Source organism: Xiphias gladius, chromosome 6, assembly GCF_016859285.1.
Source record: "Xiphias gladius isolate SHS-SW01 ecotype Sanya breed wild chromosome 6, ASM1685928v1, whole genome shotgun sequence".
NCBI lineage: Eukaryota > Metazoa > Chordata > Actinopteri > Istiophoriformes > Xiphiidae > Xiphias > Xiphias gladius.
The window spans coordinates 28,809,508-28,835,454 of record NC_053405.1 but is presented as its reverse complement, the minus strand read 5'-3'; the positions used below and the strand labels follow the sequence as shown (position 1 = coordinate 28,835,454).

Sequence of the window (25,947 nt, the reverse complement as noted above, 5' to 3'; positions counted from 1 at the left end):
GAAGGGCTTATTTAGGCAGTTGCTTTGTCAGCCAAGAGAGAATGACGTCAGTGTAGCTATGTGCATGTTAAATTAAGTTACATTTCTTTGAGCTGAGTTTTCCCTAGTGAAGTACTTGATTTAACTTCCACACTGTTTGATTTACTGTCAGTGTTAGAGAAGATGCTATATGAGACAGGAATCCTGGGGTTATGAAAGCACAATCAGATGAACACTCAGGTCAGAAAAAAATTTATTTCAGCTGAGTGGTGAAGAAGACAAAATATGGAGTGAGTTGTCGGTTCAGTGATCCATTATGAAACTTGAGTAATAGGCTGTCAGAAGGGGCATCTTAATAAAACTTTTCATGTCCTCACACTCCTTATACTCCTCTTCCTCCTTACTGTATTTTCAGCTCTATGTTGGTTGCATTGTGTACCTCACAGTCTCCTTCCTTCTCCTGTCCCATGCCCTCTCTGCTGTCTCTTCATGTAGAGGAGGCACGCACTGCGCTGTTACTACCAAGCCATGCAGGTGTACAAGGAAAGGGGCTGGTCTTTGGCAGAAGACCACATCAACTTCACAATTGGTCGTCAGTCCTTCACACTTCGCCAACCAGAGAGCGCTGTAATAGCCTTCAGACAGATCCTGAGCAATGACAGTAGACAGACAGCCACACAGCAGGGTGCCTTTCTCAGAGAGTATCTCTATGTTTATAAGGTAACAACAGTTTGTAACCATGTCTGTATGCTAAAATCACTTATTACTTTTCATTACAGGATAAACACTACTTTGTGTCAATCAGTAATCATACACCTGAGTGAATAACAATGACATGGAGAACCCAAGGCTCCATTCTCAAACCTTGACATCTACATGCATCCACCAGCTCAGATTCAGGAAGACAGCAAAATATCTTACAACAATAATTATGAGGACCAGACACAGATTTACACAGTGATATCACCAGGTGACTGTGGTCATATACAGTTACTGAGTAAGTGATTGGATGTGCCAGTTGAACAAAGATGAAGCTGAAATAAATGTCGTGGAGTCGAAGAATGATTAAAAGCTTTTTCTTTTTTTTTTTAAATTCCCTGTTATAGTTTGTTCTTTTTATATCCTATTTATATGCCCATGACTTTTATCCTATGTTAATTCATTATGAAAAGCACATTAGATTGACGTGTTGTTTACCGTAACGTGTCTTGCAAAAAGTCTGAATCCCTGACAACCAGTGTGTAAGGTAATGAGTCTCAAAGTAATAAAACAATGACAACGTGACCCGTCTGTTGAATCAGACTACCTAACATGACCTAGTAACATGAATTTGGAGCTTGTCAATGTTAGTAATGACAAAATCAAATATCACAAAACCTATATGTTGTAAAATATATGATGGTAGTAGTGCTTTTGCTAGAGATTTACACTAAAAAAAAAAAAAAAAAAAAACGACTATATGGATATCATTCTGAAAGAGGTAGAGGCATTCACTGTTTATTTCAGTAAGCCAGAGGAACCAAATAACCTTAGAAATATACAGTATGTCACTCCACTGTAATGCAGCCTTTAAGACAAAGAAACCAGGAATCGAACTACATCACAACATAATGGTATATAAATCCCAGATTATATCAAATCTCCTTTCACAGTAACATCAGTTACATGGAAATAAAAAAAAAAACAGCAGGCTGCAGAGCTGCACATGCTGCTAACGAGGAAATTAGCACACGGCTGAGGTTCAGAATGTCTTAAAGTTTTGGATTTTTTTTTTCCTCTTACATGAGTGGAACAGACATAAACACTAGAAGGCCATCCTCTGTGTGAGTGTAAATGCAAGGCATTGTTTTGTAAGAATGAACAACATCTAATTTGAAAGATATTGATTATAGTAAATGAAATAATGAAATTAAAGCAGGATCAGGGGGAAAAAAAACACGTTGACACACAAGTAACCAAGTTGTGTGCATGTTTTTCAGAGCTTGACAGGGGGAAATGAAGTCAGCCTCCCCCAGCTGCCTCTGCCCTGCATCCACAGCTCAGCCACAAGGGTCTACTTTGGACGTGAACGCCGCCTTGCAGAAGGTAATGCACAGATTAGTAACGATCTCTTCCAAGCTTGACTTAATCTAAACAAGAGTGGTGATTAGTACTTGTCATGCTTGACCATTTGTTTTGGGTTTTTCGTGCATCACACAGACACACCTTTAAGAATCACAGGCTATGTTGTTAAGCCCCTTTCAGACATGCACGCCATTATTTTTATCTGATTAAAAGTTAATGAACAAAATAACAATTTAATAGAGAACAAAGATTTCTCCCCTGCTGCTATTACATGTTTCTCTCTCTCTATGTTGAAGAGATAATCTCTTTACCTGATAGATGTAGCCAGCAACGTTATGTATTTCATGTCCAAAAAGGGCGTTCAGGCTGTTGCTTGCTTGCCACAAATCAAATTATCTTCTGCATTATAAAAAAATAATTACATTAAATACAGTAAAGTCAAGCTGGTGGAATACAGTATGTTACACTAGAAAGTAGTTTTTGTATCCGATAGCGGGCTGTTGAAAAAAAGTGAGATTGTTTTTTGTGGAGTGACTACTGCTAGCTACAGTAGCTAGAAAGCTCATCGTCTAATAATGAGCAAGTGCGTATTTTAGCAAAATCTATAATGAATTTAAATTAGTTATTCAATCCATTCATTTTCTACCACAAATGTGGGTTCATGCCACATTAATTAATTATATCATTAGAAATGAGTTTTATACACTTCTGGGAAGTAATGAAAAAAAAAAGTGTTTAAAAAAAATACTTCTAGCCCATGTAGTCACTAATGGTTTTCCATCATACTTTCACACTTTGGCCAGTATGATGATTTAACACGTATAAAGTTGCATTCTATGTGGTATTAAAAAGGTCTTAAATTATGATTATTATTGGTTTTAAAAACAAAGTGCACCATGTGATACTAGTGATGTCTGACCAGGATAACCTTATTTACCGACAGCAATATCTTAACTACTGAGGTACCTTTGAGCAAAGGTTTACTGTTATTTGAGGCTCCTAGGTGTGAATGTGTAAGCGTGGGAGGAAAGACATTATATGTCATTATATTGAAAAACTTATCATTTTTTGATTCTAATTATCTGATATGTACAGGTGAAAAACAGGCAGCCACTCATGTGTCCCTAGACCAGGAGTATGACCAGGATTTGGCAGCCATGTGGTGCCACCTAGAGGAGCAGCTTGTGGCTGCTGCCAACAGAGGGATTGTCCCAGTAAACTTCCAGCCCACCCAGTGCTGCCTGAACAGCCAGACAGACAACCTGCGCCACCCACTGGCTGTGGTGGAGGGTAAGAGGTCCTCAGCAGACACAGTAGAACTGTGTTTGAAATGGTACCTAGACTTTTACTTAGTACTTTTTGGCACTTTGGCGTTTATTTGATTGCAATAGTAGAGGTACAGACAGGAAATCGGAGAGAGGGGTATGGCATGCAACAAAGGTCCCCCAGTCAGTGAGTTGAACCATGGATGTGGTTATGTTGAATGCACCTTAACCATTATCTTAACTTTAACCTCTGTTGTCTTAGTATAAGGAATCATAATATAAGCCCTCTTATCATTGAATTGTGCCTGCATTGTTTATAGCCCTCTTTCTGTCCCTGTCTCTGCAGAGCCAATCATAGTGGAGGTGACATTCAGGAACCCTTTGAAGGTGTCTCTGGCTCTGTCCAACCTCGCACTCCTCTGGAGGTTCACTGCCGATGGTACGCCGAAGGAGAAGACGACTGAAGAGTTGGCAGGAGAGGCCGTCACCAATGAGGAGACCCTGAGTCTAGGGGTGGGCAACTTGGGCAAATGTCCTTTTAGATACTGTGAATTTACTTCAGTTTGATGGATGCAATAAAAACCATAAGTAAGACTTTCATGGTCTCTTCAATACCTCTCTCTTCTTGCAGATGACACAGAAAGATGACATAATCACCACTGAGAACATTCCAGATTTTCATATGGGTCCAGAGGAGACCAAAGTGGTAAGGTGCTCAAATGACTCACAGGTAAACTGTGGAGGGTTTGAAGATTAGTGAGTGTTTTGGTGAGCGGGTTCTGATTGTTTGTATCTTGTGATCTACTGCAGAGACAGTAATGCAAATGTGTGATAGAATGAAGAGTGTAGATCAACAAACTGATTTACTGTATCTGCATTGTGTTATTAAGACTTGTCTTACACATTTATTAACTCAAGTGGAGTAATGATCATCAGCCTGATGACGTATCAAAGCTACAGCAACACTTTGCTGTGTGTAAGTGTCTGAAGCTTTGTGACTTAGGTGACTGACAGTGATCTTTAAAAAAAAAAAAAAAACTAAAAAAAACAACTGTAAACCTCGTTACTCCTGTGTGTGCGTGCGTGCATTTCAATAAATAAGGCCCTAGATGCATAAAAATGCATAAAGACCATTAAAATGATTGTGTAATTGGAACTCTTTTAAATCTCCAGCAAATAATAATTGAGACAGTTGCTTCTCTGGCTCATGAGAGGCGCCATAAAAATCTAGATATGTTGTGCTATTAACAGTCTCTGTGACCTTTGATCCCAGGCCCGTCTCAGGCTGCTGCCACACAGAACTGGACAGCTGAACATTGTTGGTGTGGTGTACAACCTGGCTGAAGCCTCCTCTGGAGAGATGACTCCCAGCAGTGATGGTAATGCATACAAAGTGCCAAGTCTCAGCTTTAATTTGAGTAGGTTTACGTCAGTATAGAAAGAACTATGTGGGAGATATAGCCTTTAAACACATGGTGCCTAAAGTTTAGGATTTCAAAAGTAACTGGACAGATACACATGCAGTCAAACGAAATCATAATTTTTAATATTTAGTGTAAAATCCTTTGTAGTCAATGACTGGTTGAAGTCTTTGACCCACAGATGTCAACAGACTCTTTGTATCTTTCCTGGTGATGCTCTTATATTTGAATTATTGTTGTTTTGTCTCAGTGTTTGTCTTAAGTATTGTTGAGGCTTATTGTGTGTATGATGTACGAAATATTGTAAATACAGTTACGTCCATAAGTATTTAGACAGTGACACACTTTTCGTAATTTTTCCTCTTTACATCACCACAATAGATCTGAAACAAAGCCATGAAGATGTGATTGAAGTTCAAACTTTCAGCTTTAATTCAAAGGGTTTGACAAAAACATCGAATTAACCATTTAGGAATTACAGCCATTTTTATACAGTCCCTAATTTTCAGAGGCTCAAAAGTAATCGGACAATTGACTGACAATCAGTTTCATGGCCAGGTGTAACCTGTTGCTTTGTTATTTCATGACAAATTAAGTGGATAAAAGGTCTGGAGTTGATTCCAGGTCTTGAATTTGCATTTGGGTAGCGCTGGCGAGCCCAGCAATACCAAAAGCCCTGGAAGACCACAGAAGACAACTAAAGTGGATGATCACAGAATTCTTTCCTTGGTGAAGGAAAACCCTTCACAATATCTTGCCAGGTCAACAACACTCTAGAGGAGGAAGGCGTATCACTGTCAAAGTCTACAATCAAAAGATGCCTTCATTAATATAATATACAGAGGGTTTACCACAAGTTCTGGTAAGGCTCAAGAACAGAAAGGCCAGATTACACTTGACCAGAAACCCTCTAAAATAGCCTGCCCAGATTCTTTGATTCTTTGGACACATGAAACCAAGATTAACTTGTAGCAGAATTATGGGAAGAGAGGGGTATGGAGAAGAAAATCCAAACATACCACATCTGTCAAACATGGTGGAGACAGCGTTTTGTGATGGGTATGTATGGCTGCCAATGGAACTGGGTGTTTATTGATGATGTTACTGCTGACAGAAGTAAGAGGATGAACTCTGAAGTTTATAGTTCTATACTACCTGCTCAGATTCAGCCAAATGCAGCAACACTGATAAGACGGTGCTTCACAGTACAGATCGATAATGACCCAAAACATACTGTGAAAGCAACACAAGAGCTTCTCAAAGCAAAGAAATGGAATATTTTTCAATGGCCAAGTCAATCAACTCACCTCAACTGAGCCTGTTTTCTAGTTTTCTTTCCTGTACACACCTGGGTTTTTAGAAGGTACCCAACTGCTGATTTTGGCAAACCAACCAACCTTTGATATTGCTCCTGCTTGTTTTTAAGCCTCATTATTATCATCTTCACTTGTACGGTCACGTCTTCACTCCTCATATTGACAGACAACTCTATCTCAATCTAAATGGCAACTCTCAACTCTGTCAACTCCGAGCCTCGTGTGACCTCTTTTGTGCATCAACTAACATTGAGACATAACACAGCTGCCCAAAGAATATTTAGTAACCAAGTGTCCAGTTATTTTTGAACCCTTGCAATTTGGACAGTACATCTCACACACAATTCCTTCTATATTGACGTTAACTAACTCAAATTTAAGCTGAGGCTTGGCACTTTAATGTTGTATCCATTATTTTATTTCAAATTGAATGTACTGAAGCTCAGAGCCTGAAGAACAAAAACTTTGTATTCGTCCAAATACTTACGGTATAGATTGTATGTACATTTTCTGTTCTTTTTTCCATCTTTCTTTTGTGTCTGGTCAAACTTTGAGAAAACATTTTTGACAGAAAATAAAAATGCCATTGACAGATCATTCAGGATATTTTGTGTTTTGTTGCCACACTAACACACAGTGTGGATTTCCTCCCGCCTGCAGGCCAGCAGACAACGGATTTGATGGTGGTTCGTGGAAGACAGGACCTTAAGATCCAGGGCCCACGACTCAACCAGACCAAAGAGGACAAGATGTCAGTCCGGCATGGTCCCGATCGACGTCTCGATCCCATCATAACACCATCCATGCCCCTGATGGAGGTAACACTGACTCACTGACTGTAGAGACACTCATCACATCCTGCAATTTAAACAGTCTGGCCAGTCTAAAGACTAAGGATGTCTGGATCGGTTTTTTTATGGCCCCAAACCCAATCTTAGTCATTTAATGTTGAGCATGTGCTTATACTGTCATTAAATGCAATTTACTAACGATATTTCCCTAAAAAATACAGCTGCCCGGTGGAAACTTTGCCTGCTCTACTCTAAGGAATGCCTTTTCAGTTTCAGTATGTATGACCACTAAATAGCCCTGCATTAAGAAAATTAAGCATTCATCCCAGCTCTCCTTTAATGGTGTCTCTCATAGGCACAAGAGCTATGAGACTGCCAATCTCAGAAAAGAAATAGCAATGCAATGATCCTGATTCCAAAACATTTAATGTAATGTACAAAAGTTTTAGGCACTAAAAGTAAAATGACGATGCTTTCAAAAATTATGCCATGAATAGTTTTATTTATCAATTAACTTCATACAAAGTGCAAGCCAAACCAAAATTATCTAATTTAAAGATAAATAATCCTTCTCTCTAACTTCATATTTGGTGTACAGATATGAGAGTGGTATTCATCTTCTCCTCTCTTCTCAACATGTGGCAAGAAAGGGAATGAGTATACTTCCCATACTGTTGAATTTTTCCTTCAAGTATTAATCATCAATTTTGCTTTTATTAATGTACATTAAAATGCCAAGCTACCATCAACTTGAGATATGCTATTGAAGGCTAGATTAATCTTCTCCTTGTCATTCTGCAGCCTCAGGTACAAAACTGCGCTGTAACCATCCTTGCTAGCGTCAGAGAATTGATGTAGTGGATGGTAGGAGCTTCAAGCAGTCATCCACATACAAGTTGTGCTCAATGATGGTGAACACATGTGCTGGGAACGCTGCTCCATTGTCCTCAGCAGTTTTTTTTCGGACGAAACTGGTGCAGCTGGGCAATGATATTGCGCCAAACAGATGAACAGTGACACTCTATTCAGTAATATATTGTGACAGTTCACCATTTGGCCACTATAGGAACTGACAAAGTCTACATCCTGTTTTGCCACTTTGACTTGGTGATACATTTCTTGTATATCAGCCACCATTGCTATAGGTTTTTGACGAAACTTTGTGCGAACTCAGAGCAAAGCATTCAAGTCAGGACCCTGGAGCAGCTGACTGTTGAGTTAGGTTCCTTTCGAAGCTTGCATCACAGTCAAATAGCACTCTCAAAGTTCCCTTTTTAGGATAATGCACACCACGATGCAGGATGTACCAGACTTACAAGACTTTTCCTTCTTTTCCTTCCAGTTGGTGTTCAGGCACCATGTCTGTATAGCCTTTATTTATGACGTCACAGAGAAAATGGACGTATTCCCTTTTCAGGCAGAGGACCCTTTGCCCAGCAACATGGCAGTTATTGGGCATGGCAACGTAATCCTCTCAAGCAGTAATGTCCATTGTTGAGTTAAGCTGAACTGTTCATGACTGCCATGAATGTGAGATCTTCTCTGGACATCTCTGGCTTTTCCTCTGTTGATTTCTAATTGTGGTCGCAGTTATATTGCTTCACCAGCAGTTCTTCTATGTTAGCAATGGATATTCGGTTGGCTGTAATGTTGGGACAGATGCTCCCAGTTTCATTGCCTTCTCTCAGTGGTCCATTAATAACCCACCCCAGAAGGGTTCTGACAGAATAAGGTCCCTCACCCTTGCTGTTTACCACTTCCCATGGTTCTCTTACTTTCAGAACAGTAGTCCCAATTAACAGCTCCACATCAGCATCAATGAAGCATTCTGTGGAATTTAAGTGTGGTTGAGCACTTGACTCTTCCTGTCATGGAAAGTTATCAGGAGTCACAGGCATTGTACACTGTATGTACACATCAGGCAATTCAAAGTAGGTGTTACTATTGAGTGCAGCTACGTCCAATCCTGAGATGATGTGACTGTCGATAAACTTTTCTTGATTCATTGTTCTCCAAAGGATTTGGGGATTTTTTTCTTGCCTTAAGCTCCCTCACGAGTCGTTTAGAGCAGAAAGTGGCTGTGCTACCAGGATCTAAGAATACATATGTCTTTAGCATTTTGCTGCCTTTCTGTACAGGCACAAATTGGCAAGTTCTGTGCTCCGACCCCTATATGGCCACAGATCTTAGGAGAAAATGTACAACTCTCCCTGATGTCTCTTGCTGTATGTCCTCTGACTTGATGTCTTTCTCCTTTGAATGGTTGTGGAGGGTGGTAGGATGTTTCAGGTTACACAGCTTTCTCTTTTAAATTCAATTTTCACAACTCCAATCTGTGACTCTTTTCACACAGTAGACAAGATACCCTTGTTGGCTTATCAGGTAAGTTTTTCTCCTTTTGCATTTGAGTCGTGGTTCCAGAATTAACACAGAGATAGCGAAACTGCTTCCTTTCCCCTAAAGTGAACCTGTGAGACCTTATTTCCACCTTTGTCCTTTTTTTTAGTGATATAGATATGTCCTGATTGTTTCATAAGAGTGGATAAGAAGCAATAAACACTTGTCTCACAATGACAATATCACTGAAACCTGTTTGACCACAGTACATCTCCTGCAGCTCATAAGCAGTGTTTCTCAATTTTTCACTCAGTTTATATGGTAACTTCAAGATTATAGCATGCATATTGGGTGGTATATTCATCTCTGACATGTAACTAACGTTCTCCATGGCTTTACAGCAGACACGTAGAAACAAAGCAAAATCTTGCATCCTCATATTATACTGGTGACCATCCAAGAGCTTTCTCCATGTACGCAGTGGCTATTTTTGCTCATTTCGAAAGTGTTCTTGTAAAAGTGTCCTTGCTGTTTGATATCCCCTGTCAGATGGCACAATTTGACAGCTCTTGACCAGCTCCCTAGGTTGTCCTTTGGCTGACTGCTCCAAAAACTTTAAGCAGTCTACACTGCTAGCAGCCTGTCCTTCCACTCCATTCTCAAACACTCTGATGAATGTGTTGTACTCAAGAAGGTCTCAATCAAAAGTTGGTATATCCCTTGGGAGTAAATATAATGCTGCACTAGTAAAGTCGTCGTGTCATCTTGCCATTGCATGATGGTAAGAAGATTGCACACTGAATGGGTTCCTGCGGGAAGTGCATGGCAGGTTCGTGTGTCTGATGTGTGGCGTAATATGTTCGCTGAGATCCCTGAGTCATGCTTCGATTGGGATTCAGAGCATAAGCTTTTGGTTGAATTTGTAAAATGGTTTCCTTTGATCATGCCCCCATTGATATTGCAGATTTGACGCATCCTATAGGTGGAGGATTGAACTGTTGGTTTGAATCCTTTGGTCATGCCCCCACTCATTTTGCAGCTTTGCTGCTTCCTATAGTTGAAGGATTGAACTGATTATTTTAATCCTTGGGCCATGCCTCCATTAGCACTGTAGTTTGGCTGCTTCCAATTAGTAGATGATTGAACTAATGAATTGAATCCATGGGCTGTGCCTCCATTGACACTGCAGCTTTGCTGCCTTCTATTGGTGGATGATCGAACTGATGTTTTGAACTTTGTGGAACAAATTCCATAGCAAGATGAGCAGCCCTTTCAGCCTCTTCTTTGAGAAATGCATAGGAGGTTGATGACCTTGAAGACCTATGGCTGGAGTGGCCAGTTGATGAGCATGTTTTACCACCAACATTACGAACGCTGTCAACTGGACCAATACACCTCTGACCACAGTTATGTTTGGTGCAGCATTGTCATCAACTTCAGCATCATCATCATCATCATCATCATCATCATCATCATCACCATCACCATCACCATCATTATTATCATGTTTGCATTGTTCCCTGGTATCAAGCAGTCACTCTTCCATTTTTTGTATTATTTCTTTGTTGCTGTGCATTCAAGTTTCAACACATTCATTTTGTTTTGACATTAATAGTCTCAATGATTCAAGCAACTATGTTGATCTCACATTGAGTTTTAAAAACTTTTTATAATTGGTCTGCACTTCAGACACATTTTTCGTTTGAAAGCATCAGTTGATCAACTTCCTTTGTTAGTTTCAAGAGTTTCTTTATCCTGGATTTCCTTTCTTTTTGATGTGATATTATTTTTGCTTCCAATGCTTTAATCGTGAGTTGAACAGGTCTTTTACCAAGTCCATTCTCCGTTTCACTTTGATTGACAAGTGCGTTAATTTCCACATCACTCATTTTGATATTGATTTAGCAAAGCTGCGAAAGGTATCTGTATCCTGTTTGTCAGAAGGCCAAACTCCTCCACACAGCCTGTAACAATTCTGAAATAATCCTATGGTGATTCTTCAGTGTTGCTCTCCCCAGGCTTTTACTTGTTGACATCCAATTGAGTGGATTCAGCTAGACCAGAGTCAATAAACCGCAGCGCTGTCCTTCCGTATCAAAAATCAAAGTGCTCCATCCATTAGAGCTCAGTTTTTCAACAAAGCATAGTAGTAATCGAACAACATAAAAAGGCCACTTGAGCGAATTTAAAGTCATTTGCAACATGTGGTGGTGCAAAAAAATTAGGTCTATGTGTTTGACAATTTATATATAAATTTAAAAACACTCACAAAAGCCGGGTGCACTGAATGAATGATCTAAAAACGAGTTTGTAGCTACGAAACAAAAAAAACAAGAAAACTAACGACAGGACGAAAAAGGCACAGATGCCCACACACGATTGAAAAACTGTCTGGCCGTCCCAGTTCCTAATTCCCTGCAACTGTTCACCTCTGACTCCCCTTATTAGGCTACTTGCGAAAGAATTCCGTAGTTTAGGAGCAACAGCTTCAAAGGCTAAGTCTTGTTCAGTAATAAGCCTAGAGAGAGGAGAAAACAATAAACCCTGATCACAAAACCTCAGAGACCTACTGGAAATGTAGGGCTGCAGTAGATCTTTAATACAAGCAGGTTCCTGATCAGGCAGTGCTCTAAAAGTGATCACAAGAATTCTGAATTGGATCTAAATTTGATTGGAAAAGTGTTAGTCTTCACCACATTTGACCTAAAACGAAAAATTCAGTTATTCCCAGCATGTAACACTTTTCATAAACATGGTCATTATTTTGAAAATGATTCAAGATCGTATTCTGTTCATCATCCACAATCATCTGGACTCATAAATTCCTCTGTGGCATCACCAAAACAAAATGCAAAAAAAAAAAAAAAAAAAAGAATAAATAAATAAATAAAAGGTTATGCAGTTATGCCAATGCTGCCTGTTTATCTGTGTGTGCGTGCGTGCGTGCGTGCGTGCGTGTGTGCGTGCGTGTGTGCGTGCATGCGTGTCCCTGCGTGCGGTCTTCTACAGGTCTTCTTCCTGCAGTTTCCCACTGCTCTGCTGTGTGGTGAGATCAGGAAGGCCTACGTTGAATTCTGTAACGTCAGCAGTGTCGCTTTGTGCGGCCTGCGAGTGGCGTCCACACACCCCGATTTCTTCACCTTTGGCAGCCAGGCCACAACACCCCTGACGCCGCTCAGCCCGACCTCAGCTGAAAACTGTTCGGCCTATAAAACTTTGGCCACGCCCCCCCAGCAGGGCACATTGGCATCTGAGATGCTGGTTTCAGCTGAGGATTTCAGCCAGCTGTCCAGTGTGATGGAGATCCCAATAGGCAACCCATTGCAACCGGGTGAGTCCACCCAGCTGCCTCTCTGGCTCAGAGGACCAGACCAGGAGGGAGTCCATGAAATCAACTTCCTGTTCTACTACGAGAGTGCAGAGAAAGGAATAAAAATCAGGTAAAAATTTAAGTGGAATTGGCTTGAAGGCATGCATAATAATTGGTACAAACCAATCATCTTAACATAAACATAAGCAGCTTGTATCACAAATGAGAAACTCATGATGAATAAATATGATCAATATGGAGCATGTTTAAGTATAATTGATCACCCTGTGTGTCATTGTGCAGACACACTTGCATTTGGAAGAGCAAAATTTCATACAAAAATCAGTCCTTTCAATTACAAGCATGTATACAGTTTATCAATAATCATCATTTATAGCCCACTTCAACTATGGGAACTTTCCCAGGGGCTCTTCAACTTGTGTGGAGGTTCATTCCCACAGTAAACAGTACTGGGTGCCACTGGTATCACCTACAGCGAGGTTCGTACATTTCTTGTAAAGGGCAGTTACATTAAAAACAAACTTCTGTAGTTGGCTTCTTAACTAGTCAATAGAGAGAGGGAGTACTTGCAAAGAATCTGAGAGCAATAACAAATGGCATAGAGAGAGGAAGCACTAATGAGTCAGCGGCACCAAATAATGAAGCTCCCCTCAACAGAGCCATCGAGTATATCTGTAATCCTTACTCCATGACATCAAAGGGCTCAATGGCACAAAGATAATACCTGAAATTTGAAAGTCCAATCCACCCATTCAGTTTAGATGTCGTTTAAATATGGGGATAACAGCACACATTTTCAGACAGTCTCTCCAGGATAGTCCCTCCTTTAAATCTGTTTGCAGTAGTGGAGCACCAGTAGCCTAGTGGTCGAGGCACATACCACATACCTGCAACATCCACGGCTCAACACTGTTGCATGTCTTACCCCATGTCATACCCCCTCTCATCCTATGTTTCTGTCTTTGTCAATGCCGACCATAAAATAAAGGCAACAATCTGAACAGTAATTGACCTTGGCAAAATAATTTAGCAGAAAAAAAGCTGTTTGCAGTTGACTTTTCAAACACATCCAATCAGGTTACGACTGATGCCTGGACATACAGTATAGCATTAGTCAAATTTCAAAATATTTTTGTCTTTCCTTTTTTATCAGCATACTTTTAATGTAACAGTTCTATCATAAAATAATTAGTGATGTAATGGCTGTTAACTGAGGTCTCTCCATTGACACTCCACTAAGCCAGCAGTGAGTGTAGCTCGGACTGCTTATCATGTGTAAACAACCCTTCTCCATCATCTCTTATTTTTTCTCTCTTCATGTGAAGTCATCGGGTGTTACGTCACACAGTGTTTATCTGTGCCAGTCGGTCTCTGAGTGTGCAGGCGTCGGCCTCCCGCAGCAGTGTCCCTCCACATCAAAGTCTGGAAGACAAAGGCAGTGGTGGAACGCTGGTCTTCGTTGATGTCGAGAACATCAATACGGTGAGATCTAGGGAATGCCACACACCTCCAGTACACACTTATTGTATGTAGTTTTTTGCTTTTGCTGTCAAGTTGAACCACCTATCAGTACTCAGACTCTGTTTATTTTGACTCCTCTTGACTTTCAGAGTGAGTCTGGCGTGCGTGAGTTCCACATTGTCCAGGTGTCCAGCAGCAGTCAACATTGGCGCCTCCACAAGTGTATCAACCCAGGCAGGGATAAAGGTGAGTCTGGTACAGCGTAATCCATGCTCCATTTTCTTCCATGGTCATTTCAATATGTCCTTTTATTCTTTATTGTGTACAGCTATATTTAAGTGCATGAGTGGTGAACACAGCTATGGATTCCATTTTAACAGAACTTTTCACAATATCTGACCAACTGATACAAAAAATATCAGGTGACAAATGAGCTGCAGTCTATGTTGAATTCACAGCTTTTTTTCCCAATCCTTCTTTGTTTTTAAATATTATACAACCCTTGTTTTCCACCATTTCTTCCTGGTTGTCTCAGCTTCGTTGTATCGTGAACATCAGGAGCGAGGAAATTTTCCCAGTGTCCCGTCTTTCCCTAAGAAATTTCAAAAACACAGGGCCCTACATTTGGGGAAAAAAAACAGAAAAAAGAGGGGGGAAAAAACACAACCGAAATCCAGTCATCAACTTTTGAAGATCTAGAGTGTTTTTTTCCTGTTTATGTGTCATGTGGAATTTAACTGTAGTCAATTATTCCTATTGGCCATTCTAGTGTTACTGCTACATTCAACACAAAAATGACAGATAATTTGATCTACACAGAGCTTACATGTGATGTTCTCTCCAAGACAAACCTGTTTGATGTCAGTATCAATTACCACTTCTCTCTCTCTCTGCCTTCTTCACCTCCAGATTGTAAACTCACCAGTAGAGAAAGAGCAAAGCTGTGTTTCAGGGCCACACGATGCAAACCCCAACAAGGTCATTCATACAGAAAAAAACAAACCGCATCACTATGCTTGGATTAGATTTACAATTTTCAATAAGCACCAGTTTGACTGTTTTGTCTGTTGTTTCTAGCTGCATCGGACACCATAGAGAAATACACGTTTGCTGACCTGAATCTGGGAAATGAACGGGTAAATTTAAAGCATTGACATTAGAGAAAGAAGAGTTGTATATTCTCATACTGATACTTTGTAATAGTTTGTTTTAACTTGTCATCTGATCCCTTGGAGCTCAGTGATCAGACATGCCTGATTTCACTATCTATGGATACCTCTGGTGTTTGATACTTTCTCAAACAACATTGTAGCTACAGTTAACTCAATCTATCGATCTCACTCAAATTGTTTTTCTACATTTCTCTGTAGATATCCATATGATGTACTGTGCAAAGCAGTTAAACCTGCAATAACAGATTTTTCGGCTTCTGTGGGACAGCAGAAACATGTCGTGAAGAAAACACTGACAAGTCACCACCTTTTAAGTTGATATGTTAGCAAACAGTTGTCTCTTAAAACATCAACCAGACACAGAGCAGCATTAGCATTCATTTGGAGTCATGTTTATGTCCACCTGATGATTTTAAGTCCAACATTCACTCTCATGTTAGCGCCGCTTTTGGTCTTCACCAAATCCTGAGAGAAATATCAGGCTCTTTAGTGGCTAAATACTTCACTTTATTTATTAAATTAGGCAGAACAGTCAAGGTCAAAAACAGAACAATGAGCTGAAAGACACTATGAAGATGCAATCCATTGTTAATATAAAAATATTGATTGTATGTCCTTTAAGGTTACAAAAAACACAAAGTAACTGCTAAAAAAAACAAAAACATAATTCTACTTAGACCCCAGGATTGTAGGGGTGTTTCTGTTAGATGCAAATGCAATTAAGGAGACTACATAAATAATCCAAATTAACTAAAAGTGCCACACAACAAATCCACATAGTCAAGGTTGCCATGGCAACATGTAAGCATTTAGGAAAAAGCATAACATAGCTGGTATGGAATTCATGTTAGTAACATTCACACAACATCCTGGCATTCTTTGATCTGTTTCTTCTTTCTCTTTATTTTCTGCTTTCTACCCTCCTCTGCCTTCCCCTCATCTCTTGCAATTATCTTGGTGCAGATCGTCAGTTCCTCCACACCCTGTGGCGATTTCTTCTTCCGTTGCTGTCGGACCTCAGAGTCTCAGCGAGTGGATGTGGCATCATCCAGAACATCATCCAGCAGCAAGAGTCATCGCCCTGTCCCCTCTGAGGACATCACTAACATTATCAAGAAGTGTAATGAGCTGGACCTCAACATAATTGTTATCTGGAAGGTACATGTAACACAGCCAGATCATAACCAACTGCAATGTATATTACAAGCTTAGTGAAGTCAGGTAAGTCCTAGAGAGCCTTATTATGTTGGACTCCCTTCCTGATTGAGACAAAACAGCAAGTACAGAATAGGGCTCAATGATTCTTTTTTTATTATTATTATTGAAAAACCCAAGTTTTTATTCTAAAATAAATTATTTACAATATCTTAAACTTCTTAAATCATATCTACAATATATAAGAGTTGGAAGTTTCCACTGCTCTCACCAGCTGAAATTATGATTTTTCCAGTCTCCGTTTTCATAACTAGCACTGGCATGTTTTGAGTATCCTAACACTGTTACATTACCAGGTACTGGTGTTAAGGGAATGTTAAGATGTTAACAGTTTTGTAATGGAGCAGCACCAATCCCCTCTTGATATTCAAACCTGATTGTGCCAACACATTGACACGTTGTCATATTAATCATTCTCTTCTGTTCTGGGAGAACTAAGCAGATGTGGTCATTTACATATGTAGCCAATGCTTATTATCTGTGAGGAATTAATCCATTAAGTCAAATCTTGCATTAAATTTATGGCCAGTGGGAAAACAACACTATGAGAGTCCTGCCAACCAGAGTGTGGCCTTACGGCTGGGCAATATGGACCAAAAATCAAATCTTGTTATTTTTAGGCTGAATAGCCATACACGATATAAATCTCGGTACTTACTACAAAGTGGGCTAAATGTTCGCTTGTAAGTCAAAGCCACATGCAAGATGTCAATAGCACTTTTATTGAAACAGACTGTGATCAACTAAACTGAAAATTAAAAATAAAAATAAAAGACCCTGTTTAAAAATATTCAGCTGCAAAACATGTAAATGAAAAATGATTTAAAATAAAAAGCCTAAATTCAATAGAAAATCAAATTTTTGAGACTGCTCCTTCAGTTGTTTTCAACAAAAGTAACAGACTGATTAAAATACAGTACAATTACAGTTATCTTTGGCAGTGTGGACTGGCGCTGTGTCTTCCTCCATGTTGCAGGAGAACTGGTGGGTGAGCGGTGGTGGGGTTTTTGGGTAGACACAGAGGGAGAGTGGGGGCGGGGTTGCGTGGAGAGTATGAGAGAGGAGAGATGCCAACACTGGCATGGCTTTACGGAAGAAACGGATTATATAACGCAACATCAAACTATATCGATATAAACGGTATCGTCTCATCCTGTATCTTGTTTGAAAATATTAGCATATACCTTAAAAGGTCGATATACCGGCCAGCCCTATGTGGCATTACAGAAATAGGGTCCCTGTGGCTGACACATGAACCACATTTTAATATTTTGTTCACAAATAAATGTAGAAAACTAAAATGTAACTTTCATGATACACCAAATGGACAGTTAGTGCTTGAGTTTACAGTTTGTAATTTGTGGGTTTGTACAGGCCTATGTGGTTGAGGACAACAAACAGCTGATCCTAGAGGGCCAGCTTCACGTGGCACTGCAGACCATCGGCAAAGAGGCCACTTCTCTGACTCCCAAAGAGGTCAGTAATCACACATGCACCCTCTCTGCAACTCAGTGAACATCCTTTAATGGTGAGATGCCACGGTTTTGTTTTCTAAAATACAGAACATGGTCCAAGGTTCTACATAACATGTATTTTCCCTAAAAAAAAAAACAAAAAAAAACAAAAAAAAAACACAAGTTTGAAACAAGTAGCTCATTTGGAAGCAGATAGGGGTTCATCGCTGAATAGCACACCATAGAATGAGTTTGTAAATAAGCCCTGAGGACAATATGTTAGACAAGCCCGGAGGTCAGGGTTCAGCATCCTTATGGTCTGAGTCTTTCTGTGTTGGACTTAGAGCTACAGAGTTGTTTGCCTTGGTTTAGAAGCTGGAATAGTCCATTGCTCAGGTGGTGAGGATCCCTCACAACCCTGCCCTCTCTGGTTCTGGACCATCTGTTGAATAAGTCCTACAAAGTAGTAAAGAGAGTGCATACCTGATCGTACACCACTCTCAATAGGGCTGTAACAGTTTTGAGCACAGCAGTTCCCAAACCGGTTGATGATGCTTTCTGTTAGGATGCTTAGCACAGCACCAGAGTAGAAGGTCTTTAGGACCCCCAGAGAGACTCTGAATTTCCTGAGCTGTCTGTTGTAGTAAAGGTATTGCCTTGACTTTGTCACTAAGATGTCAGCCTGTGTGAAACATTTCAGATTCTTGGTCATGTTGACTTAATAAACACATGCAGTTGCTCTTGCAGATAATTTGCTGCTGGCACTTCCATTGTGTCTATGCAGCAGGTGTTTCAGTTGCGGTTTACAGTTGTCTGTCTCATGCACATCTGATGGAACAGATGCGCTTCTATTTTGATCAATCCAGCTATCTAAGTGGCTTGGATTTTATTTTTGCTATACGCTCTTAAAAATGGTCTGAAGCGTATTTTTACACTTCAAGTCTTATTTTCTTCCATATAACTTGTGTAAAGTGATTGTGTATTGACCTCTGAGCACTGCCAAAACACGGGTGACCTCCAACTCAATACATATCTCTGGAGGCATCCTGTGTAGACACACACGGTGCACTGAAACTGCCACTAATGTTCTGTTAATATGCCAGTCACACCATGCCTCCTCTGTAGACATGGTGTTACACTTTGAATTACATGACCAGACAAATTGTAATCTTGCCATAATTAAAATTCCTAAAACAGTATACCTGCCAAGCACTGAAATCTTTACAATAATACAGAAGCAGCTTTAGACTCAAAATCTGGTGGGATGCTTCATACCTCAGTACAGATTCAAAACTGATTGGATGAGGTCATAAAAAGAGATGATTTCAGAGCAAGTGTTGTGCCCTGTGATTTTGAGTGTCTGTATCTGAGAATCCCCAGCCTGGCCCAGGTTGACACCTTGATACACCTCGATACACTTCAGTGGAAACAATAATCAACAAGTCTTCACAGTCTCATGTATAATAGATTTATTGCATATGTTCCATGTTCCAAACAGAGTACAATAAACTGAGCTGGTCCTGGGAGCAACTTGACCACTCCTTTTCCTTCACAGTGTACCTTCTTATATATCATTATTTCTACATACATTCATGTTTCATAATTCGTCCTCAGAATTTTAATGGTGTCAAAAACCCCACATATCTAAAATAAAAATAAATGATTACCCATTAAATATACAGACTATATGAGCAGTCACTTCTCAGATTTAGATACCATTATAACTGATTCCACACGATTTGTTCAATAAAAAATACATGTATAACTTTTAACAACATATAGTAAGTGATTAATAACATACAGCAAGTGAATAAAATATTTCCACGTGTGTTTTTGTGTTTTTGTTTCAGGAAGCTCAGGAGATGGTGCTGCTCAAGTTTAAATCAGACCTGCCTCTTCCAGTGAGCCTGCCCTCTGCAGAGCTTTCCCAACTCATCAAAACCAACATGCACTACCCCGAGACCTACACACATCCCTTTTTCCAGGATAGGTGAGACCTCTCCCTGAAATGTTTCTCTGGAGCATCTGATTTGGCAAATAATTGCTGTAGACTTTGAGCAGACACAAACACACACATTATACACATTGTGTTACACTGTGCGTGAACTGTCTTTGTTCAAGGTGGAACATTTCTCTACAGATTTTTACTAGAAAATGTTAAGTAAATGATCAAAGGAGGAGGCAACGTTCGTGAATAAACCTGACAAGGACTAGTATTTGTAGTATGAAGTCAAGACAAAGGCAGGGAATGAAAAGATGGCTGTTTCAGAAAATGACATAACAAGAAATTTACAAGAACTCACAATTAAGAATTGGTAGTAGCAATCATTTATTTACCATAATAACAGATATAATGAACACAGACAGAAGACAATGTGATGAATAGCCTCAGTTATTGGAAATAATGACAAATAATAACAAGGATAACCATGCCTAATAATACTATAAATTATGAAATTAACAATCTTAGTAGCCTTGTTAATCAAGACACTAAATAATTAATAATATTTAATCAAAGGTAGGGGAGCAAGAGCATAATCCAAGACTAAACCAAATTAGATAATAAGTAGGCAATGCATCCAAAAAAGGAAATACATGCTAAAGTTAGATTAATTAATGATAAGCAATATATCTATGATGGTTTAGAGATGCTACCTACAAAGGTGAGAATTAGACAATTTCTGGTAGGAGACTTTGAAACACCCCAGGAACATAATATGATGAATGGACATTCTTATGGTAGTGTGTGGTAAAGGAAGATGGCAGGACAACCATACGGTCTGTAGGTGGTCTTCCACAGCTCAGAGTGGGGTCCATCATGCTGGTCAGTTTGAAACTTGGGCCCATTGGAGGTCTCAGTAGGCCGCAAACAGTGGCGTTTTCAGCGTATAGGCAGGTGAAATCTTTGCAAAATATTCTGGAGGATGCAGCTTTTAGTGTGGATGTATGGCAAACACCTCATGTTGTTAAGGTAGTCTTGGTGATTCTACAATGCTTAGGCAGTGTTTATTGATGTCAGTAAGCAAAGCACCTGTAGGGGTGAGCTGAAGGAGTCTGGCTCACAGGAGAGAGCGAGAGAATGAGACTCTGGATCTCTACTGTTGATGGTTCAGTGTCAATAGGCCTGGTTTGTTTGACCAGACAAATCTAGGGGCTGTTACTAAGCAGCCTTGAGAAGTTAAAAGAAGACTTTGCTGTTTAACTACCCCATCTCCAGTTCTTAGGATCGGTTCAGCAGAAAAGGTAGCCATGCAGGCTGACGTGGAGATTAGGGTAAGATTTGGCACAATAGTGAGGACAAAGGGCAGATTTGTGGCAGATTTGACAGGACATGTGTAGCATTGCTCTCTTAATCAGTTCTTGTGTGTACTGCAGCCGCTTCAGGTAAGCAGTTTAATAACCAAAGAGTACTAGTAAATGTTTCTAGCTAATCCCACCTAGCTAATCCCACCTACTTTCTAAACCACCTCTCTTTAAAATGTTTCAAGCCCCTGTGCAGTATATACATCGGACTTGCATCGGAATAAAGCTTTAAATGGCTCTAATTTCGCTAAATCTGTCACCGTCTTTGGTTGACAGTAGTAAATGTAACCTTTGTAACCTCCTAGAAGAACTGGTCAGTGAAGCTTATTTCCTCTCTGTCTCTAGTCTCTGTCTGGTGCCAGTTACTCTGACTCTGTCCAACTGCTCATTGGCTCAAGTAGACGTCATCATTGATTTGCGGCACAAAAGCACCAGGTAAGTTTCTTGACAGATGATGTAGTATATGTATAATCTGATCCCTCCTAACAGGATTCCACTGTAAGAGATGGGGATTTGTCCCTTGGTCTGTGTAAAATGCATTCTTTGGTTCAGCAAAAGCGAGTTGAGAGATAAGGTAGACAAATCATGGAAGACATCTCCTCGTAGCCAGTATGGAGCAGAGGAAAGATTACGGACATCAGCAGCTCTTTCGATGTACATATTGGCTTGTGAGTGTTGTATAAGGGCAGCCTTGAAATATCTAAATCTATCCTTTAAAGGGGCCTCCAGTGTTTTAGTTTTACACTTCTGAAGTGAAGCGACTTGCTAGAGACATAGGGAAAAAATGGTTAAGATCTGTGCAGCAGGGGCCGGTACAGTTATGTTCATAAGTATTTGGACAGTGAAACAATTTTTGTAATGGCCTCTGTACACCACCACAATGGATTTGAAAGGAAGCCATTAAGATATGATTGAAGTGTAGACTTTCAGCTTTAATTCAAGGGGTTTTTACAAAAATATCACTCTAACCTTTTAGGAATCGCAGACATTTTTATACATAGTCACTCATTTCCACATGCTCAAAAGTAATTGGACAATTGACTGACAATCAGTTTCATGGTCAGGTGTGGCCTGTTCTCTCATTATTTCATGACAAATTAAGCAGATAAAAGGTCTGGAGTTGATTCCAAGTGTTGAATTTACATTTGGTAGCTGTTAATGTGAACTCTCAATGTGCGGTCCACAGAGGTGTCGATGCAAATGAAGGAGGCCATCATTAGGCTGAAAAAACAAAACAAACCTATCAGATAGATGGCAGAAACTTTAGGAGCGGCCAAATCACCAATTTGATACATTCTTAAAAAGAAAGAATGTACTGGTGAGCTCAGCAACACCAAAAGGCCTGGAAGACCACAGAAGACAACTAAAGTGTATGATCACAGAATTCTTTCCATTCATTGTCAAAGTCTACAATCAAGAGACACCTTCATGTCTGTAAATACAAAGGGTTTACCACAAGTAGCAAACTACTGGTAAGACTCAATCACAGAAAGGCCAGATTAGACTTCGCCAGAAACCCTCTAAAATAGCCTGCCTCGTTCTGCAACAAGATTCTTTGGACACATGAAACCAAGATTATCTTTTACCAGGATAATGGGAAGAGAAGAGTATGGAAAAGGAAAGGAACGGCTCATGATCCAAAGTCACCACATCAGCTGTCAAACATGGTGGAGACAGTCTTATGTGATGGGTATATATGGCTGCCAATGGAACTGGGTGTTTATTGATGATGTGACTGCTGACAAAGTGGCAGGATGAACTCTGAAGTGTATAGTTCTATACTACCTGCTCAGATTCAGCCAAATGCTGCAACACTGATAGGACGTTGCTTCACAGTCCAGATGGATAATGATCCAAAACATACTGTGAAAGCAGCCCAAGAGCTTCTCAAGGCAGAGGAAATGGAATATTCTTCAAAGGCGAAGTCAATCAACTCACCTCAACCCAACTGAGCCTGTTTTTCACTTCCTGAAGACAAAACTGAGGCCTGGCACAGCAGCTCAGGGGAGTAAGCTCAGCATTTGGTGAAGTCCATGGGTTCCAGTCTTCAAGCAGTCATTGACTGCAAAGGATTTTCATCCCAAGTATTAAAATAATCCACATATTTACAACTCTCATGGTTTGTCCAATTGATTTTGAGTCTTGGAAAATGAGGGACTATGTATAAAAATGGCCTTAATTCCTAAACGGTTATTGTGATATTTTTGTTAAAACCACTTGAATTAAAAGTGGTGGAAGTCTACACTTAAATCACTCCTTGATGGATTCATTTCAAATCCATTGTGGTGGTGTACAGAGGCACAATTACGAAAACTGTATCACTGTCCAAATACTTATGGACCTAACTGTATATCCTTACTTTTAGTCCATGTTAGTCCATGGGTGAAATTCCCATAATGCAACTTGATTGCATCTTCATTTGACCCTTCCTGCTGTGAACACCCACATCTTTAAAACATTAAACATCCAGTTTGTAAAACATGCTTTCTGTTATAAATTTGTAGTCTCTAAACCCAAGCTGAGATAACACTGATCACTATGAAGTCATTAGGAATATTTTCTCATACTTGACCAAGTTTCTCCAGAGCCACAAAAAGATGATTCAACTGTGTTCACAGACTGAATACTATTCCTTATGAGGAGTAAATTGACCTCCATTTGTAACTGTTGGAGTGCCCTTTCAAAAGAACAGCTCATCCGAAACGAAGTGAAGTTGTTGCATATACAGTAAATTTTCACAGTTAATTCAGGGGACTTGGTGTTTTTTCCCTTCCTTTCCATCCCCCTTCATCTCTTTTTTTTTAACAACACAATATATATTTCAGTCAAAAGAATAACTGACAATAACACAACACCACCGTATTCTGTACTAAGTATATTATGTACACAGACTTACACAACCAGAATGTGATGCTGTAAAATTTCCAATTAAGTTCCAATAAAGAGTTAAATATAATTTTAATTTTCTATAGTTCAGTAGCCTTTATTTAACCAGGTAAGGTCCCATTGAGAGTCCAAATCTCACTTTCAAGAGCGACCTGGCTCAGGGTCATGTGTTGTCAACAACACATAGTTACAGACAGTAAGGAACACAATTACACATTCACTTTAAGTGGTCTTGGTTAAAGTGAACATATTTTGTAAAATCTGCATCCATCTATGCCTTTTTCAGCCCAGAGTCTCTGGAGGTCCACAACTCGTACACCTGGGTGGGTCAGACCCAGTACAAGCTGCAGCTGAAGCCTCAGGAGGTGCTGTGTCTGACTCTGCAAGCCTGTTTTCTCCAGGCAGGAGTCTACAACCTTAACACGCCGCGAGTCTTTGCAAAACCGGCGAATCAGGGGGCCATGTGTGAGACAAGTCAGCAGACAGCTAGTCCCGCTCTCATAATCATCAACAATGCCTGAGAAGCGCATCAAGGCCTGCAGACAGGAGGGTCTGGACTCTTTGGACAGAGAAACAATTGACTAGATTCCCCCAGCTACTTTATACACGACCATACTTGGTCTTCTTGAATAATACTGGGCTGCAGGAAATGCAGATGTTTTTGTATCAATTCATAAAATAGAAGAAGGTTTTATTTAAAACAAACAGCAACAGTTTATAGAGATTGATGAGCTGATGTTACAGGTGATGCGGTCAGTTTATGGACCTCCAAACTACTGAGTTTCATCAGCCAAGCAGTTAGAGTCTCCTTTGCATGTTAATTTTCCTGTAGCGGCCCTATCCTCATCACACAGGTTGACCTTCCCATCATCCAGCCCTCCAGACTCCTACTGTCTCCACCTGCCCCGTTTCACCCACCTGTCACCAGCATTTCAAACCCCCACTTGTGGTTGGAACCTAACAAGTATAGGTTTTGCTAGTCTTAGACCAGAATGTTGACTCTGATCTAAAACTTTAAAGCAAAGTCAGAGAGAGAGTGCGGAATTTCTTTTGAACAGGGCATGTGTCCATGTTGAGCCTCATCACAAGAGTGCTCACATCACTGGGGTATCAGTTTCTGTACATTTGGTCCAGTTCAGTTGGACTGGCCTTTAGTTCCATACTGTGGAATGATGCTATCTGCTGTCTGTTTGTTTTAACAACTTCAATCTGCAAATATAATGAACTCTACATAAATCGTTTGTCAAATTCCTTAATGGACTGAGCAGTAGTTTTGAAATGTCATCCTAATGAGCTGTTTACATCCTGAATATCGTACATCCCACCACCCAGCCACCTTCTCCTTGAATCTACAGCTACAAAGCCTCCAGCTTATCCTGAAGTCCTGGGCAAGATGAAGACTGACAACTGAACCCCCTCTTACTGCCCATTCTGTGTGATTTTCACTCTGTCAGGACAAGACTATCATGTCTTCATGTGCATGCAGTTGATTTTCTAAAGTCAAGCCAATCCAAACAGCATACCCCCCCCCCCCCCAATCTGTACAAACTAACTGTATTGTGATTGAGCTCTTGTATGCATTGACTTGACAGCTTTTCTGAAAATTATGTATATTTATATAACAAAATGTATGTAAATAGAAATTAAAAATGTAACTAATGTATGTATTGTGAGAGACTTATATTTGGACAGGGACATTTTGACATTTATAGATACAGAGTTTAGTGTTGTGCCAGTTTCAGATCTTGTAAAGTGTATAAAAATGGAAAACATGCTGTGGAAAAAAGAAGATACTTGTAAAAGACTCAGCTTTGTAGCAAATGTGTGTTCGCAACATTGCAGGTCTAGATACTTAGCTGTAACTCAGGCACCTACATTACAGAATTAATACTCACATACTGGGTATTTTACTGGCTAGTAACAGTTTAGCAATATTTTTAGATTTAGCGTGT

General features: G+C 39.9%; 1 protein-coding gene across 2 annotated transcripts in view; it reads left to right on the top strand.

Moving 5' to 3' along the window:
* The window catches only part of trappc8 (trafficking protein particle complex subunit 8), a 53,031-nt gene extending 27,373 nt beyond the window's left edge, over positions 1-25,658 (top strand). The window contains exons 13-29 of one of the 2 annotated variants that reach the window (XM_040127928.1): positions 475-699; positions 1,959-2,064; positions 3,139-3,333; positions 3,655-3,821; positions 3,940-4,014; positions 4,582-4,687; positions 6,706-6,863; positions 12,183-12,613; positions 13,830-13,986; positions 14,115-14,211; positions 14,875-14,943; positions 15,043-15,101; positions 16,101-16,295; positions 17,727-17,828; positions 19,657-19,796; positions 21,455-21,544; positions 25,351-25,658. In XM_040127928.1, coding sequence (XP_039983862.1) covers positions 475-699; positions 1,959-2,064; positions 3,139-3,333; positions 3,655-3,821; positions 3,940-4,014; positions 4,582-4,687; positions 6,706-6,863; positions 12,183-12,613; positions 13,830-13,986; positions 14,115-14,211; positions 14,875-14,943; positions 15,043-15,101; positions 16,101-16,295; positions 17,727-17,828; positions 19,657-19,796; positions 21,455-21,544; positions 25,351-25,375 — 2,397 coding nt within the window. In that variant the 3' untranslated portion in view covers positions 25,376-25,658. Of the gene's footprint in view, positions 1-474; positions 700-1,958; positions 2,065-3,138; positions 3,334-3,654; positions 3,822-3,939; positions 4,015-4,581; positions 4,688-6,705; positions 6,864-12,182; positions 12,614-13,829; positions 13,987-14,114; positions 14,212-14,874; positions 14,944-15,042; positions 15,102-16,100; positions 16,296-17,726; positions 17,829-19,656; positions 19,797-21,454; positions 21,545-24,281 lie in introns of both variants that reach the window. The other variant, XM_040127927.1, reaches the window with a different exon arrangement.
* The last annotated feature ends 289 nt before the right edge of the window (positions 25,659-25,947 follow it).